This window comes from Sceloporus occidentalis, unplaced genomic scaffold, assembly GCF_023333645.1.
Source record: "Sceloporus occidentalis isolate IW3139 unplaced genomic scaffold, rSceOcc1.0.p SCAF_32, whole genome shotgun sequence".
NCBI classification, from domain to species: Eukaryota; Metazoa; Chordata; class Lepidosauria; order Squamata; family Phrynosomatidae; genus Sceloporus; species Sceloporus occidentalis.
Window position 1 is genome coordinate 6,571,681 of NW_028317012.1, and position 18,813 is coordinate 6,590,493.

Here is an 18,813-nt window from a genome sequence, read left to right on the forward strand (position 1 = left end):
GGGAATCACAGAGAAAATCTCCAGCTAGAAGACGTAGCCAGCAGAGATCCAGATACACAGTGCCAAGGGACAGTCCAAAATCAAATGAGAAACAGGGCACGGTTAGGGCGGGTGATAACAAACTAGATCTTGTGACAAGCCGAATCAGATACAAAGTCACATCCAGGCGCACAAAAGTCTGTTTACAGAATGAGCACAGGGTTGAATAGACCCTGTGGAGTTTTCAAACATGATGCAAAGAGCCTGTTTTCAAACAAGGAAGTCATGAATAGCCACATAGGGCACAGCCCAGCATTGAAAATGGGGTATAAACGGGAATATCCTGTACAGGAGAGGCAATAGGTAAGTATGTGATATTAGCTTTATGAAATGCAGTTAACTGTAAAATTAAAAAATGTAAGTTACTGTATACTTTTCATCAAGATTACACCTTTAATGATGTACAGAGAACTACTCAGTTTTAACCCCTTAACGACCTTTGCCGGTTCAGGACCGTCATGGAAAAACGGTCGCTTAACGACCTTTGACGGTCCTGAACCGTCAAAAATTTAAATAAGCTTAGAAAGTGATCACGATCACTTCCTTCGCTTAAACGGCGTTACTGTAATGCCTCAATGTCGAGGCATTCAGCAAGGCCGAGATCGGCATCGGGGGCCATTTCATAAAGATGAAAGAGTTCGCTAGATGGTCTCCAGACCCTCTAGAGAACTCTGGCTCCACTTGCAGGTTGAATACAGGTACTGCACTCAACCATGCAAGTCAATGGAGCCCAGCTTTCTAATCACAATGTGATTAGTAAAATATTCAAAAAATTATAAAAAAAAAAAAAAATGGGAAAAAAAAAAAATGTGCTAACATTTAAAAATAATTATGCAGTGATGTCACTAGATGAACCATCCAGTACCAGCAAAATGTGTAAAAAAAATATAAAAAAAAGTATTAAAAAAATAAAATAAAATAAAAAAATAAAGTTTATTATTTTGAGCAAGTGCTAAAATTTCTCAAAAAACTCAACAAAGAGTTAAAATAAAAGCATTTCAAATACCCAAGGGGTGTCTAATATTAAAAAAATGGCTGATGGCGTAAATTGGAGTGGCAGAGCTCAAAGATAGGGCATAGGTACAGACTGACCAAAATGGAGAAAAAAAGCGCACTTCCCAAATGTGGCATGTCGGGTATCACTGCACTCAGGAGATGTTCCTGAACACACATTGGGGTGTTGTTTGACAGTGACATATACCAGAACCTGTATATCTATAACTAAAGTAGGGCTGCAACAACTAATCGATAATAATCGATAATGAAAATCGTTGCCAACGAATTTCATTATCGATTAGTTGAATCGATTTTTATCGATTATTAAATGAGGGTTTTTTCAGAGCAAACGCTCTGAAAAATACCCCTCATTATATAATCCTTTTAGTCTGACTCACAGCAGCAGCTCCTACTTACCAGTCCCTCCATGTAATCACTGTGACAACTGGCCCCGCCCCCTTCCTTCTCCCAGAAGGCCAGAACCACATGGCTGTGACACTCATCTAACTGTAAGTATAAAATTAATATTTGGGCTGCTGAAAGTTAGGGGAGGTGGGAGTTAATTTAGGGGCTGTTATGATTAATGGGGTGTTTAGGGTTCATTTAGGGGCAGTTATGGTTAATGGGTGTTTAGGGTTAATTTAGGGACAGTTATGGTTAATGGGGTGTTTAGGGTTAATTTAGGGACAGTTATGGTTAATAGGGTGTTTAGGGTTAATTTAGGGGCAGCTATGGTTAATAGGGTGTTTAGGGTTAATTTAGGGGCAGCTATGGTTAATGGTGTGTTTAGGGTAAATTTAGGAGCAGCTGTGGTTAATGGGGTGTTTGGGGTTAATTTGAGGCAGTTTTGGTTAATGGTATGTTTAGGGTTAATTTAGGGGCTGTTGTGGTTGATGGGGTCTTTAGGGTTAATTTAGGGGCAGTTATGGTTAATGGGGTGTTTAGGGTTAATTTAATGATGAGGACTGAGGGTTAATTTTATTAATTTATTAAAGTTAACTTAAGGTGCAGTTAGAGATAAAGGGGGGCAAACTAAGGGGAATCTAAATCCTGGGGGCAGTGAAGATTAACCCAGTACTTATTTATAAAAGTATGGTCTGTGACTCTATGAGGGGACTATGAGATATCTGGGGGTATAAGGCATATCTGGGGAGGACGGAGTGACATAACTGGGGGTATAAGGCATATAGGGTATATAAGGCATATGTGGGGAGGGCAGTGTGGCATGTCTGGGGAGGACAGAGTGGTGTATCAGGGTGTATATGGCAGATCTGGGGCCACAGTGGCATATCTGGGGGTAGAGTGGAGTGGCTTATCTGGGGGTAGAGTGGAGTGGCATATGTGGGGAGGGCAGCGTGGCATGTCTGGGAGGCAGCGTGGCATGTCTGGGGAGGATGGAGTGGTGTATCGGGGTATAAGGCGTATCAGGCACAGTGGCATATGTGGGAGGCAGCGTGGCGTGGCATATGTGGGAGGCAGCGTGGAGTGGCATATGTGGGAGGCAGCGTGGAGTGGTATATGTGGGAGGCAGCGTGGAGTGGCATATGTGGGAGGCAGCGTGGAGTGGTATATGTGGGGGGCAGCGTGGAGTGGCATATGTGGGAGGCAGCGTGGCATGTCTGGGAGGCAGCGTGGCAAGCCTGGGCTCAAACGTGCATAAATTGGGGGGGGCTGGTTGCGAAATAAAGGCAAGAAATGCATTTTATCAAAGTTTTTTTATTATGCTGTTTGTATTTAATATAATTTGTTTATTACATTATTTTAAATAAATGAAAAATTTACATTCATTTTTTTTATCCGATTAATCGAAAAAAAAATCGGCCAACTAATCGATTATGAAAATAATCGTTAGTTGCAGCCCTAAACTAAAGTACAATTTGTGTGGAAAAAAAAAATAAAACAAATTACTATTACAAAGTTTGACAAAGTGTAGTTGTATTATTGGTGCATGGAAAGGGTTAAAATAACAGCAATTTGAATACCCTGGTGTTTCTAGGTTTCAAAAATATATGGTTTGACGGGGTTAAATCGAGTTAACCAGATTCAAAGATATTCCAAAGAGGAGATGGAGGCAGAATGACCAGATGCTAAAAGTCTGTGTTGCCTCAAAAGTAGCCCTTTACCAGCCAAACAATGTAACAAACCCATGCATGTGGGGTATCGCTGTACTCAAGAGATGTTCCTGAACACATATTGGGGGGTTGTTTGACAGTGACATATACCAGAACCTGTATATCTATAACTAAAGTACAATTTGTGTGAAAATTAATTACTATTACAAAGTTTGACAAAGTGTAGTTGTATAACTGTTGCATGGAAAGGGTTAAAATAACAGCATTTGAAATACCCTGGGGTGTCTAGTTTTTAAAAATATATGGTTTGAATGGGTTAAATTGAGTTAACCAGCTTCAAAGATGTTCCAAAGAGGAGATGGAGGCAGACTGACCCGATTTTTTAAAAAAGGTTTGGAAATCATAAAACGCTTGTACTTATTGCCCTATAACTTACAAAAAGCAGCAAAAAAACATAAAAACATTGGGTATTTCTAAACTCAGGACAAGTAGTAGAATCTATTTAGCTAGTTTTTTTACTTGCTTTTCAGGTGAGTAAAAGATTTTTCAAATAAAAGTCATAAAATGTGTTTTTTTTTATATTGTTTACCTTTTTTTTTATTTTTTTTTATAGTAAATAAGATGATACGATAAATAATGGTATCTGAAGAAAGCCCATCTTTTCCTGAAAAAAACAATATATAACTTATGTGGGTACACTAAATGGGTGAGGAGAAAATTACAGCTGAACACAAGCACCACAAAAGTATTAAAACAGCCTCGGTCCCACAGGGTACAAAAAGAAAAAACAAGCCCGGTCCTTAAGGGGTTAAGGTGTTTTCCTTTAAGGTTCAAAATAACTACTAGCTAGTTTAATCCCCAAGAAGGTGAGAAATTATTTAAGAACATGCATTTAAAGCAAGATATAACACAAATATTGGCAAACACACAAGTATATTAATTACTTACGTAGAAAGCTTGTTCTCGCAATGAGGGCGTGTCAGGTGGGCTAGGATTATATGTGGATAACCGCTTGTTTACAGTTGATTTATTCACAGTGCTGGAAGCAGATGTTTGATCATCTTTGTCAAATGGACTGTAACCAGAAAAAGTGATACATCAATCAATTTAGCACAGTTTGTTTAACACATTGTAAGAAATTAGGCTAGCAATTTGAGCAACATTTTTTAAATTTCATCAGCACCTCTCTACTGTAGGGTGCATATGATGGTACAAATATAAAGCTTTACAGTATCATGTAGATATACACTCACAGGCCACTATATTAGGTACACCTGTTCAATTGCTTAACACAAATTACTAATCAGACAATCATATGGCAGCAACTCAATGCATTTAGGCATGTAGACGCGGTCAAGACAACTTGCTGAAGTTCAAACCGAGCATCAGAATGGGGGGGAAAGGGGATTTAAGGCAGTTCTGAAGGCAAAAGGGGGTCCAACCCTGTACTAGCATGGTGTACCCAATAAAGTGGCCAGTGAGTCTATGTGTGCACTTAGCAAAGACATGTAACTGGATGGTATTTTCCCAGCACAGCTGTAGTAGGTTAGGCGTATTTTTTGCAGCAGGGTGAGTGGGGAATAGGCTTCCTCAAAAGGGGGAGCCTCCAAGCACACCCTCAACCCTGATTGGAGGAACAAGGCAATAGGCTGTTGATGAGGAAGAGAATTTGTAGGAAAGGAGACGTGGAACCCGTCCACGGAGAAGGTAGGGAGATTGGAAGAGAGAGAGCGAGTGTGTAAATAAGAGTGAGAGTGTGAGATAACGAAGAATAATAACTAAGTCAGGAAACAAGCCAGAAGGGTCATCATGATTAGCCAGGTCTTGCACAGCATCCAAAACAAAACAAGGTCCAAGAGACAGTGAACGTGAACCCTCGTTTAAATAGCCTGAAGGGGCTGACTGTGGGTTGGATAATGGGCTGGTCCAAAGAACAGTGGCTGTGGTAAATAAGGAGGAAATTACCAGACAGATGAGTGACCCTGACAGGCTGTTTAGTAACCTTCAGCTATGTATCTCTGGCACTGAGCAGAAAAAATCATGTGAGAGAGTGAGGATGCCTGAGTAAGAGTGTAAGAGGGCATGTAAGCGTTAGTAAGAGTGCAAAATGATGATTATGATGAGAGTTATATTATGAGCTGAATTGTTGCCTTTTTTTTTTTTTTTTTAGGAAGTTAGGGTCTTCCATCGTCAATGTCTGTCTCAGTATATAGGTATGCTGTTCAACTGTCTGTGTCTGGCTTGCTATATATTGGTAGGAGTCATGTTGTACCACCCTCAACAGTGTCTGGCTCACTTTATAATGATAAGAGTCATGCTGCATCACCTTCAGTGTTTGTATTCATGTATAATGATAGGGGTCATGCCGTACCACCATGTAGCTCACTATATAATGATAGGAGTTATAATGTACCCCATCTGTGTCCGGCTCACTATATAATGAAAGGAGTCATGCCGTACCATTGACTATGTCTGCCTCACTATATACTGATAGGAGTTGTAGTGTACCATTTTAAGGGAGTACCTGTACAGAGTAGCCTGAAGCTTAATCTCTTAGGGTCACATAACATTGAGTGGTGCCACCCCTTTTGCGATTCCACCCTTTTTGAAGCTAAGCCCTCATCAACCCATAACTACGGCTGGTATTCTTTTTTTGGGGGTGGGGTTTGCACCCTTGGTAAATATGAGCAAAGAACACTGTAAAGAATCTTCTTTATTTGCTCTAACAGATTACACTCCTATCATGCCCAGACAACCAGTACATGTTGGAATCTGGGTATGCCTGGGCATGATAGGAGTGTGATTGCTGTTAGCAATCATATATATATGTAATATAGCAGTCACACTCCTATCATAAACAAGCAGCCAATAGATGCTGAAACCTGGCTAGCTGCCCCCCTTGTGTATTGATGCTGCCAGCACAGATAAAATGCTGCCCTGCAGAATGGGGTCTGCACATCCCCTACAGCCTCCCTGTGCCATTCCCCACTTACACATCCATGCTATCATACACATCTTCATTCATTTACTCATTCACGAACACTCATTTACAGATCCTCATTAATTCCCTCATTCAGATACTAATCATTCAGATACTCGTTCATTCCCTCATTCGCATTTACTAATCATTCACAGACACTCATTAATTCCCTCAATAACGCATTCTCATTCATATACCCTCCCCCAACCCCTTCAATTAACTGCAGATCTTGGTGCCACTTGCAGACTTCCGCAAGGGCTGCTGCTTCCCTCTGCGTTGCTTGCACTCTGTGCGAACAACTTTTCTTGTTCCTCCATAGGGAAAGTAGGAACGGGGCAGGGTCATGTGACATGACATAAATTCACGTGACTCTGCTGGGTTCCTGCATCCCCTGGACGGAGCAAGAGACGTTGCTCACCGTAAGCACAGCAATTTCCCCCCTGCCCAGCCCGCCCCCGGATTTTCGGCAGTTTTTTTTTATTTCGGCGTTTTGCTGAAAATACCATTTTCGGTAGATATATTTCGGACACTGATATTTCAGTGCATCCCTAATATGTACAAACTAAAAATGAAGATAATGTGACCAATGTAATAACTAAAATTGATGATTTGTTGATGGCTATTGAGACAAAGAAGAGTTTAATTTCTCAAAAATGTCAACCTACTCTAATGATAAGGATGATATATGTGGGTTACAGACCCCTTTGTCCGCTAAGTATAAGGAGACCAGTAGAGAAGGAGCTGTCTCCCTTAAGTGTCATTGAAGTAGAAGTAGAATAAGGGGTGTGGATCTTAATTTTGATGAATGTACAGCGACAAAAAGTCCAATTTTTATCCCATTCATATAAAGGAGACATTTTAACTGCTTTTCCAAGAGTTAGTGGCGAGGGGTTTGACCAATTTGTTTAATAATTGTAAAAAAAATCACAAGAAAATAAACCCAACATATTCTGAAGTACAGTATTTGCTCGATTATAAGACGAGGTTTGCATTTGCTCTGAAAAATACCCTTCGTCTTATAATCGAGGTCGTCTTCTAATCAGACCTCAAAAAAATGTCCGGTGGGGCCAGGCTTCTTACCGGTGCTTTGGTCGCGAGCAGTGTCTCTTCTACTAGCAGCAGAAGAACAGGAAGCTAGCAGAGTGTCACATAATTCTGCCCCCCCCTCCTTCCTCTGGGGGCGGGGCCAAAGAAGTTGCTTGCACAGCCGGGTCCCTGCAGAAGTCTTCGAGTGAGAGATCTGCAGTTCAGGTAAGGGGGTGGGGGAGGGTTTTTGAGCAAGTATGTGTGATTAATGGAATGAATGAGTATTTAAATGTTTGTGAATGAGTGTGTGTATGATAGCATGGATGTGTAAGGGGGCGGTGGTGGTAACATGGCATAGGGAGGCTGTACTCACACTCCTATCATCCCCAGGTTCCAGCATGTACTGGCTGCCTTGGCTTGATAGGTATGTGATTGCTGTTAGCAGTTATATATATATACCTCCAGAAATGCCTTTTAACCCCCTATATGCCACTCTGCCCCATGATATGCCTTTTAACCCCCTATATGCCACTCCCATATAGGAGGGTATAAGACATTTCTGGAGGCAGAGTAGCATATAGAGGGTTAAAAGGCACATCATGGGGCAGAGTGGCAAATAGGGGGTATAAGGCATTTCTGGGGGCAGAGTGGCAACCCTGGGGGCAGATGTGCATAACTGGGGGGGCAGGTTGGAAAATAAAAGGAAATAAAAAATATATATTTTTCTCAATCATAGCTTTTATTAAATATGAAAAAAATGTTAACATGAATTAATAGGGTAGTCTTATATTCAGGCTTTTTGTTTTTTTTCCTAAATTAATATTTAGATTTGGGGGGGGTCGTCTTATAATCAGGGTCGTCTTATAAGCGAGCAAATACAGTATAAGGAATTAAACAAATTAGAGGAACAACCTATAAATTACTGTTGAACAATCTCATAGAAACAGAAATGTGGTTATACTAGATACATCAGATTATGTTAAAGAAGCAAGGAGACAATTGGATGACCATGATACATTTTATAGGCTAAATTTTTTATCCAATAAAAATGTATACGGTAATAATGATTTGGAAAGACTTATTGATGAAGGTATCTCTCTGTGCCTTATAGAGGAAAAAACCTGCCATAGGTTCATTGAGAGAAGGATTAGGAGAACGGTCTGATCCAGGGCTTCAACATTTTGTTAAAATGCTAAAAGGCTACATTAGGGATACTCAGCATGTTTTGTTGCAGCTAAAATACATGATGTGGAGTGAGGAATATACATGGGTCACCACACAACACGTAATTACAATGTCACAGAAGCCCATGGGGGCACACTTTGCATCCTTCTATTCTAATCTGTATATGGGATGGTGGGAGCGGTGCCATGTCTTTGGGAGTCATAATCCATTCATATCCCATGCCCAGTGTTCCCTCTAAACTGTGCGCTTGTGCGCGCGCACATAGCTTCCAGAGGGAGCGCACCGAAGGGGGGCGGTCCGCTACCGGTTGTGTGCACAGCACCCCTCCAGAGACGGACAGTAATGTCCGCCGCTAGAGGAGCAAGGATCTCCCTCCAACTGGCTTAAAATCAATCAAGGGAGCAGGAGGTCTGTTAATACAGACCTCCGATCCTGCTCCCTTGCAATGCGCGTGGCAACTGATGCCGTGCGTCGGGATTTGATGTCAGATCCCGGCGCACAGCACTGAAGCCACGCCCACTGTCTTTAATGCACCGGAAGGAGAGGACACATAAGAGGAAGAACAAAGAGGAGGAAAAGTGACAGAGAAAAGGTAGGAAAACATTCTGTGAGAGTGAATTAGTAAGTGTGTGAGAGTGATGGGTGTTATGCTGTAGTTTAAACTGAATGTTTGTGAATGAGTGTGTGTGTGATAGCATGGATGTGTAAGTGTGTGTGTGGGGGGATAGCATGGCATAGGGAGGCTGTAATCATATTCCTATCATGCTCAGGTTACAGCATGTGCTGGCTGCCTGGGCATGATAGGAGTGAGATTGCTGGAAGCAATTATATATTTTTTGTTAAATTTTGGTGTGTTAACCACACCTTTATTAAAAGTAAGTAACACACCAAAATTGGACAGAAAAATTTGATAAAAATAATAATTTTTATATATATATATATATATATATATATAATTGCTAACAGCAATCCTACTCCTATCATGCCCAAGCAACCAGTACATGCTAGAACCTGGGCATGATAGGAGTGTGATTGCTGTTAATTATATATATATATATATATATATATATAGTTATTGATTTGTCTAATTTTGGTTTTACTTTTAATAAAAGTATTTTTTTTGTTTTTGTTTTTAAATGTGTGGGGGGGGGGTCATTTTCGGTTTCAGTCAAGTGAATGCTAAATTTTCAGGTCCAGAATTTTCATTTCGGTACATCCCTATATATATATATCGTGTATATATATATATATATATAGATATATATATCGTGTATATATATATATATATATAGATATATATATCGTGTATATATATATATATATATAGATATATATATATATAGATAGATAGATACTAGGCCAGACACTAAAGTGGTAGGCCTACACCACATCAATGTTTGGCTTAGTATATAGTGTTTGGGGTTATGCTGCATTATTGTCAATGTCTGGCTCAATGTATAGTATAGTGATATGCTGTACCACCGTCAATGTTTGCCTCAGTATATAATGATAATGCCTAACGCTAGAAGCTATGTAGTTTTAAAGTGTGTGTGTGGGTCCCACATACAGGATCCTCCCCAGGTGCCAAATACTCTAGGTACGCCCCTGCGCGCAAAAGTTTTTCCCAATTTTTTTTTTTATCCTTTATGCGGCCTGGAGCCTCCATTCGTGATTCGCTCATAATTTACTTATGCAGTGAGAATTTCACCTTTAAAAAAACATTACAGTAAGTAATACTGTTGTGTAACTAATACTACATTATCACACTATAATGTAGTGTTATTAACCATGAGCGAGCTGTACCAAAAATATAAAATAACAATTTAAATTTAACGTTTGCAGAAGCATATTGTGCGCACAAAATTTTGGCTCTGGGAAAATTTTTGCACAAGAGAAATTTTCTGCGCACACCACCTAAGAAAAATTATAGGGAACATTGCCCATGCCGTGTCGTATGGTAGATACGTTGATGATCTTCTCTTAATATGGAATGGTAATGAAGATCAGTTAATTTAATTTAAGAATGTGAATTATAATAATTTAAAATTAAAACCCATTACGAATCATAAGGAGGAAAGTGTTTTTTTTAGGTCTTAAGGTAAAAAAAGACGTGGGTTAGGGGAAAGGATGTATTCTTACCCATACCAACAGAAAGCCCCAAGGTAAGTTATAGATTACTTTTAGTCACGAGTTCTTATCCACACCATGTTTTTTTGAGGGTACCTATAGCTGGGTTTTTTTTAGGTTAAAAAAGAACTGCAGCACCATAGAATCTTTTGATAATGAACCAGGTGAATTAAAACAGAGGTTAATACAGAGACAGTATAACCCTAAGGATATTAACAGGGCATATAAACAGGGTCAGTCCACAGAATCTCTTCTAGTCTCCCAAAGTAAAACACCAAGTAAAAATCTGATAAATATAGTTTTTTATGGACAGATCATGGTAAAAACAAACAGAATAAAAAAACTTTAAGAAAAATGCCCCCAGATATGCTACTCTACCCCCCTAGATATGCCACTCCGCCCTCCCCGCTCAGATCACCCCCCCGCTTCAGACACCCTGGTGTCTAGTGGGGGCGGCAGGTGAATGTCTGCGTGATGCTTGTAGACAAACCTCTGCTGCTGGCCGCCACTTTCGTGGAGCTTCTATGACTGACCACCAGAAGGTCATGTGACGCCGGTGCTCCATCATAGAAGCCCTGGCATAAGTGTCGAGTAGTAGTGGAGGTGGTCTGCGTGCAACACACAGACGCCCAGAGATGTGGCGGATCCTCCTCTCTGGCAGGCAGCAAATGTTACACAATGTGCGCAGGCAACCTCCACTGCTGCTGCCCGGTACTTCCGCCTGGGCTTCTATGGTGGAGCACCAGAAGGTCATATCACCCTGGTGCTCCGTCGTGAAACCCCTGGTGGAAGTAGAGGGTAGTAGCGGACGATGTCTGCGTGCATCGTGCAGACGCCCACCAGCTGCCACAGAGGAGGATCCAGGTCCCCTGCAGCGCTGCGGGGATCTGGATTTTAGTGTTATAGTCCGACCTCTATTTGAGGTCAGATTATAAAACGAGGGGTATTTTTCAGAGCATTTGCTTGGAAAAAACCCTCATCTTATATTCAATAAAATCGATTCAACTAATCAATAATGAAATTTGTTGGAAACGATTTTCATTATCGATTTTATTGATTAGTTGTTGCAGCCCTAAAGCAGTCCTCTCCCATCGTTTCACTTCCCCCTCAACCACCGACTAGATTGTAAACTTGCAAGATTAAATGTTGTTTACCAAATCACATAACTAAAATGCAAGATGGAATATCGTTGCCACAGATAAAGGAGTGTTACAGAACATATCAGGGAGCACTTGTCCAATATTAGAATTAAAAATGAAAAACCTCTCATATATAAACACTTTCAAATGTGTAAAAAGGGTAACTTGAGCTATTTTTTATGAAGGTATACAAAGAGTTAAATGGCCTAAGCAAGAAGGAGATAAGACACAATATACCATGTAAAAGGATAGTGTATTTGATTTTCCATTTAGAAACCAGGAAGCCCTGGGCATGCATTTTGATGTATCACACTTTTTGTACAACTTGTCTTTGTGCCTATCTTCACCATGATTTGATGGGCATTACTTTGTAATATTATATAACATATTGATTTATTTTACTTGGTTATGATTTTGTTAATGTGTGGATGTATTTAAGAGGTTTTTGTGGGAACACATAGCTCATTCTAAACAACCATGCCTGGGTGAATGTGTTCAATCCGGTCAGCGACAACCGGGAAAAAAGTCTTCACCATTTTGTTGTGTATGGATGTCATCACATCTATGCCCAGCATGCCCGAGGCCCAACTGAAACCATATTCAGACTCCAGTCTTCAAGAAAAAAAAAATTCTCTGCTGAGGAAATCCTTCTTTAAATTGTCAAGTTGTGACACATGATTTTTGTCCCAAATGCCGATCCTCCTAGTAAAATAATAGTAATTTAGGTTGAAAAAAGTCCTTCAAGTTCAAGAACTAAGGGGGAAAAATCCTTCTTGACTCCAAAAAGGATCAGATTTCTTGAAGCTCTAAAATACTAATGTTTATTCTATCATTTATAGCCCTGTATGTTGTGCTTTTCTACAAAAAATATCCAGACCCTTTTTTAAGAACGCCATTGTATTTTATAGCACCACATTTCTTAGTAGTGAATTCCATAACTTCATTGTCCAAACTATAAAGTATCCCTTGTCTTGCGGTCTATGCAATCTTCACTCTTCCTATCTCAGAGGATTAACGTATGTTCTTTCTACATTTCTGTTAATGAACAGATCACTGGAGAGTTCTTCATATTGGCCCTTAACATATTTATACGTTATATTATCCCCTCTAAGGCACATCAGCACCAATGACATAGTAAGAGGAACATGGGGAGTCTTAAAGGTAATTTTAGGGATTAAGATTAAAAAAAGGACCTCCAAGGTAGTATTCTCTGAGGTACTACCTGTGCCATGCACTATACCAGAAAGAGAGCAGGAGATTAGGTAGCTAAATGCATGGCTGAAATCTTTGTGTAAAAACCCAAAGGTTTTTAGCGCACTGGGCTGACTTTGCTTTGGGGTACGATCTGTATAGTCATGATGGACTGCACCTGAATGCAAAGGGGTCTAATGTGCTTGGGGAGAGGATGGTTTGCGGTTTGGAGGAGATTTTAAACTAATAATTGGGGGGAGGGAATAAATACCGGGCTAGACAGTATAGAAAGGGAAGGCTCTTTAGTTAGTCACCAGGTGGGTGGATCTGGGGGCTTGGTTTGTACAGATAATAGGAAGAAGCATATATTTTGCCCCCCAAAACAAGGACAGAAAGTGCTTGCAGCATGTGTGCTAAATGACAAGCTAAAGGTCATGACTACAAATACTCGCAGTTCAGGGAATAAGATTCATGAACTTGTAATATTAGTGGCCACTGAGAATGTTGATGTAGCGGCAGTTACCAAGACATGATATAAGAAGAAAAATGACTGGGACATAGCAATACCAGGGTACTCTTTATATAGAAAAGAACCAAAAGGCAAGAAAGGGGAGGGGTGACCCTGTATTTGTATCTATTTTTTATGGGAAGGTTCTACCGCACTGGTATCCAGTTAATATCAAATTATGGTTTTCTAAGCTTGTTCAATGCCAAGGTTAAAGGTCGTTAAGTGACTATTTTCCATGATGTGCCTGGCACGTCACTGGTCGGTAAGGGGTTAGATAAATTCTCTTCCTTTATCATGTCGACTATGCACGGTCTACTGCATCTTTCTTGATATATTATTTTATTATTATCTTTAATTTATATAGCGCCAACAGTTTACCCAGCGCTTAATACAATACCTATATTCAAGGGGTATGACAAGACAAGAATTGACAGACTAAGACAAACCGATATATTAGGTGGAGAGCGCCCTGCTCTCAAGCTTACAATCTTGAGGGAATGGGGTGGCAAACATAAGGCACAGAGAAAGGGTGGAGAGAGCCCTGCTCGCAAGCTTACAATCTTGAGGGAACGGGGTGGCAAACATAAGGCACAGAGAAAGGGTGAGAGGTAGTGTGGTGGTTGTATCAATGACAAGGAAGTTCTAGCAGCTAAGATGGTATGCTTCTCTGAAGAAGTGGGTTTTGAGATGTTTCTTGAATGTTGGGAGGGAGGGTGAATGCTGAAGGTTCGTTGGGAGTAGATTCTAGAGATATTGGGCAGCTCGAGTGAAATCTTGTAGATGGGGAAAAGGAAGAGGTGATAAGTGAGGAGGAGAGGCTTAGCCCATGGGAAGAATGTAGGGATCGAGTAGGAGAGTATTTGCTTATGAGGGCAGAAATGTATGTTGGAACAGTATTATGGAGGGCCTTATATGTTAGTACCAGGATTTGAAATTTAATTCTAAAGGTAATTGGGAGCCAGTGGAGGGTTTCACAGAGTGGGGAAGCAGAAGAGGAGCAGCAGCTTTAGGACAGACTGTAGAGGAGAGAGTCGAGACAGTGGAATGCCAACCAGAAGAGTGTTGCAGTAGTCAAAACGGGAAATGATAAGTGAATGAACCAGAGTTTTTGTGGATTCTTGGGTGAGGAATGGGCAGATACGAGAGATGTTTTTTTATGTGCAAGCGGCAGAATGTGAAGGATGAAGGAAGGTTAGAGTCAAGGATGACCCCAAGGCATCGGGCCTAGTTAGTAGGAGAGATAGTCGTGTTGTTAATGGTGATAGAGAATTCAGGTAGTGGAGTGGAGATGATGGGTTGGAAGATAATGAGTTCAGTTTTAGAAAGATTAAGTTTCAGGTAGCATTGTGACATCCATGAAGAAATAGCAGACAAGCAAAGATCCAGAAGACGATATCCTCTGTAGTACTGCTAATATTTTTTAATGCAACTTTAGCTTTCTCAGTAGGGACCAAAATAGCATATAGCATTATGGCTAAAGACTTGTTCAGCTGACAATGCCTCCAAAAGCCGCCTGTGTGGTGTTCGTTTTGGAAGGAGCTAGAATCTGACCTTGAAAGAGCCACAGGTGACAAGCATTATCTACCTAGGAGACAGTGGCTGCCTCACTTTCAATCAAATCCATTTACAGCCCCAAAAGGTCAAGATACATTGAGAGCCTCTCCTAGATTTTGAGTTAGACCTTATACTTCCAGATTTCGACTCTCCGTGGGAAAAGGCATAAGAATCCATTTGATTTGAAGGCATGACACCAAGAGTAATCCTGCAGGATTGCGCTCTTGTTACCACGGACAGATGGGCTCTGGATATAATTTCTAAAGTGTAAAGTCTGGAACTGTTGTTTTGTTTTTTTTTGATTGAGTGACTGGCTCCCTTTCTTCCTCTCTCCTAATATCCCCTGTCTTATCCTAGGTGACTTTAACATTCCTTTAGATATATCTATCTAACAACTCTGCTAGCTCCAAACTCCTCTCGCTGACATCCTCTCCTGGTCTTACTCAATGGAATAATTCCCCTACACACACACGGAGGGACACTCACTTGATCTGGTTTTCTGCAGATCATTCTCCCTTTCAGATTTCTCCATCTCTCCCTTCCCTCTGTCTGACCACCACTTTCTAACCTTTTCTCCAGTGCTAACCCCTAACAAAACAAAGTTGCAGCACTCATATTTGAAGGCCTTTACCAGATAATACCCATACCCAACTGCCTCACTAGAACCTCTCTTACCTTTCATATTAACCCTTTCCTGTCCAGACGCAGCAACATCTTTTCATAACCATACATTTGCCTCATCTCTCGACAGCATAGCTCCAGTAACTACACGTGAAAAGGGCAGTGATAAATACAACCTGTCGTTGATATGCCTGTCAACACGTGAGAAGCAAAGAAAACCATGTTTGTGTTTTTCAGTCAGATAGCCGTTGCAAGTACGAAAACAGCAGTAAAAGGATACCAAGCAATACACCTAGAAAGTGAAACTTTCTCTTAGTTGGTCCGAGTTAATGGAAAGCTCTGGTTCCTTCTAAACAATATTTTTAAACAACTGTATATGATTTAATGTATTTACTGACTTTTCAAAGAAGCAATTTTTCTCTCAAAAACTCTAAATCAACAAGTGCTGCCGCATTGCTGAACGCTACTTCAGAAAATCCAATATGCAGATGATACCCAAATCTACCCGTCTTCTCCTGATCGCTCCTCATCTCTCACGTCCCGTATTACCAACTGCGTGTCTGCTATTTCTTCATGGATGTCACAATGCTACCGGAAACCTAATCTTTCTAAAACTGAACTCATTATCTTCCCTCCTTTCATCTCTACTCTACTACCTGAATTCTTGATCACCATTAACAACGACTAACAAGGCCCGATGCCTTGGGGTCATCCTTGACTGAAACCTCTCCTTCATCCCTTACGTTCAGTCCCTCACCAGATCCTGTCTCTTGCATCTAAAAAACATCTCTAGCATCCGCCCAACAATCCACCCAAAAATCCACTCTCTTTCATTCACTTATTATTTCCCGTCTTGACTACTGCAACACTCATCTGGTTGGTCTCGACTCTCTCCTCTCCAGGTTGTCATAAATGCTGCTGCTAGGCTTATCTTCCTTGCACACCAATCCTCTTCTGCTTCCCCACTCTGTGAAATCCTCCACTGGCTCCCTTTTACCTTTAGAATTTAATTTAAAATCCTGGTACTGACATATAAGGCCCTCCATAACACTGCTCCTCTATACATTTCTGCCCTCATAAGCAAATACTCTCCTACTCGATCCTTACGTTCTTCCCATGGGCTAAGGCTCTCCTCCTCACTTATCACCTCTTCTTTTTCCAGTCTACAAGATTTCACTCGGGCTGCCCCATATCTCTGGAATCTCAGCATTCTTCAGCATTCACCTACCAACATTCAAGAAACATCTCAAAAGTCACTTTTTCAGAGAAGCATACCATTTTAGCTGCTAGAGCTTCCTTGTCACTGATACAACTACCACAATACCTCTTAACCTTTCTCTGTGCCTTATGTTTGTCACCCCATTCCCTCAAGATTGTAAGCTTGCGAGCAGGGCTCTCTCCACCTAACGTATCAGTTTGTCTTAGTCTATCAATTCTTGTCTTGTCATACCCCTTGAATATATATATTGCATTAAGCGCTGCGTAAATTGTTGGCACTATATAAAGATAATAATAATAACAACAAAATATTGGGCATCAAAATGGAGTTGCCCCTCCACCTCATTGCAGGTATAAGAGCCTCCACTATTCTCCAATCTTTCCACAAGATTTTGGAGTGTGTCTGTTGGAATATGTTTTCATTCAGCCAAAAGTACATTTGTGAAGCCAGGGGCACAGTCATGCTGGAACAGGAAGGGGCCTGGTGCCACATATTTGGATGCATGCAACTGTCTAAAATGTACTGGTATGCTTAACTATTGACATTACCTTTCATTTGAACTAAGGAGCAAACCCTGAAAAAAGAGCCCCAGGCCATTATGCCCCCTCCACCTAACTTTATAGTGAGCACTCCAGTAGGCAGTGCTTTCCTGGCATCTGCCAAAAATACATTATTCCATCAGACTTCCAGATAGTGAAGAGTAGTTCATCACTCCTGCACGCTCCAGCACTAGGCAGCCTTGTTCTGTGAGTGTTTATGGTCTACCGCTTTGTGGTGGAGTAGTTATTTACAAGGTGCTTCCACTTCAACATAATAGCACTTACAGTGGACTATGGCAGATATAGGAAGATTCTCATGCAAAAGTGGCATTCTATGACAGATTAAAGTCACTGAGCTCTTCAATATGACCCATTCTATTAGAAGTTTTCCTATGGAAATAGCATGCCCATGTGCTTGACTTTATTCACCCGTTTGCAATGGATGAAACACAAACTCAATAATTAGCAGGGGTGGTCACATACTTTTGGTCATATAGTGTAGTTTGTAATATTTTTCTCAAATGCTGGTATTTTAACACTTTCCATACCATGATTTTTTGGAAGGTACAGCACCAATTTTAGGACTTGCTCTCTCTCTCTATATATATAAGCTGTGCTCCACTGACTGGACAGACCCTCTTGCTTGCTTTTTAATAGGTGCCACGATCTTGTAAGTGGTAGCATGCCTTTGAATGATGGCACTTGTGGTTGCTCTTTGAATGGATCATAGGATGCTTAGGGGGTTTTTGTGCTGCACAGGCCACTAATAAATTCCGTCCAATCCTCCCAATAAAGGTGATATCAAACAATGTTAGCAATCTAGACCTAAGAATTTGGTCACAAAAAGGTATTACTAACATCTCCGATCTAATTGAGTGAAGGAATATGAAAACCAAGGAGAGCAAAACAAATCCCAAAATATTTTTTAAGTACATTAATGCCACAAAATTTAGGAGTGACAATGTAGGCGCTTTGAAATCTGGAGATGGTAAGTTAATTAGTGACGATCAGGAAAAGGTAGAAATACTAAATGCCTTTTTTTCATCTGTATATATAACAAAGAAGAGCCACTACCTGCTGATTAGCAATTCAGCACTACAGAAACCTTAAGTCAATTGTGGGAATGGCTGACTCCAGATAAAGTTTTTAAACATTTAAGTAAACTTAAAGTAGACAAAGGATACTAAGGTAAGTTAGTCAAGAAATAGCCAGACCACTGTTTTTGATTTTCAAAGATTCTTTCCAGTCGGGAATGGCACCAAAGGATTGGTGGAAAGCTGATGTGGTTCCCATTTTTAAAAAAGGATCCAAATCTGAACCTGGGAACTACAGACCTGTGAGGATCTGTGGTGGTGAAATTGTTTGTTTATTAAGAGATGGCATACAGGAATATATCATGTCAGACCAATTTAATTGCATTTTATGATGTTGTGAGTAAATGTATAGATCAGGGTGTTGCTGTAGATGTTTTCTATTTTGATTTTGCAAAAGCATTTGACACTGTTCCACACTCACTGTTATTGTATAAGCTAGGACAAATAGGTCTTGGAGAAAATGCCTGTGTTTGGATTAGCAATTGGCTTAGTGACAACTGTGGTAAGTGGGGTGCCTCAGGGT

At 40.6% G+C, this 18,813-nt stretch overlaps 1 protein-coding gene across 1 annotated transcript in view; it reads right to left on the reverse strand.

Moving 5' to 3' along the window:
• Positions 1–18,813, reverse strand: part of LOC149298595 (rho family-interacting cell polarization regulator 1-like) — a 211,462-nt gene that overhangs the window by 130,883 nt on the left and 61,766 nt on the right. Inside the window, exon 12 of the mRNA XM_089487331.1 lies at positions 4,056–4,182. Within this exon, the coding sequence (XP_089343457.1) occupies positions 4,056–4,182 (127 nt within the window). The remainder of the gene's footprint in view (positions 1–4,055; positions 4,183–18,813) is intronic.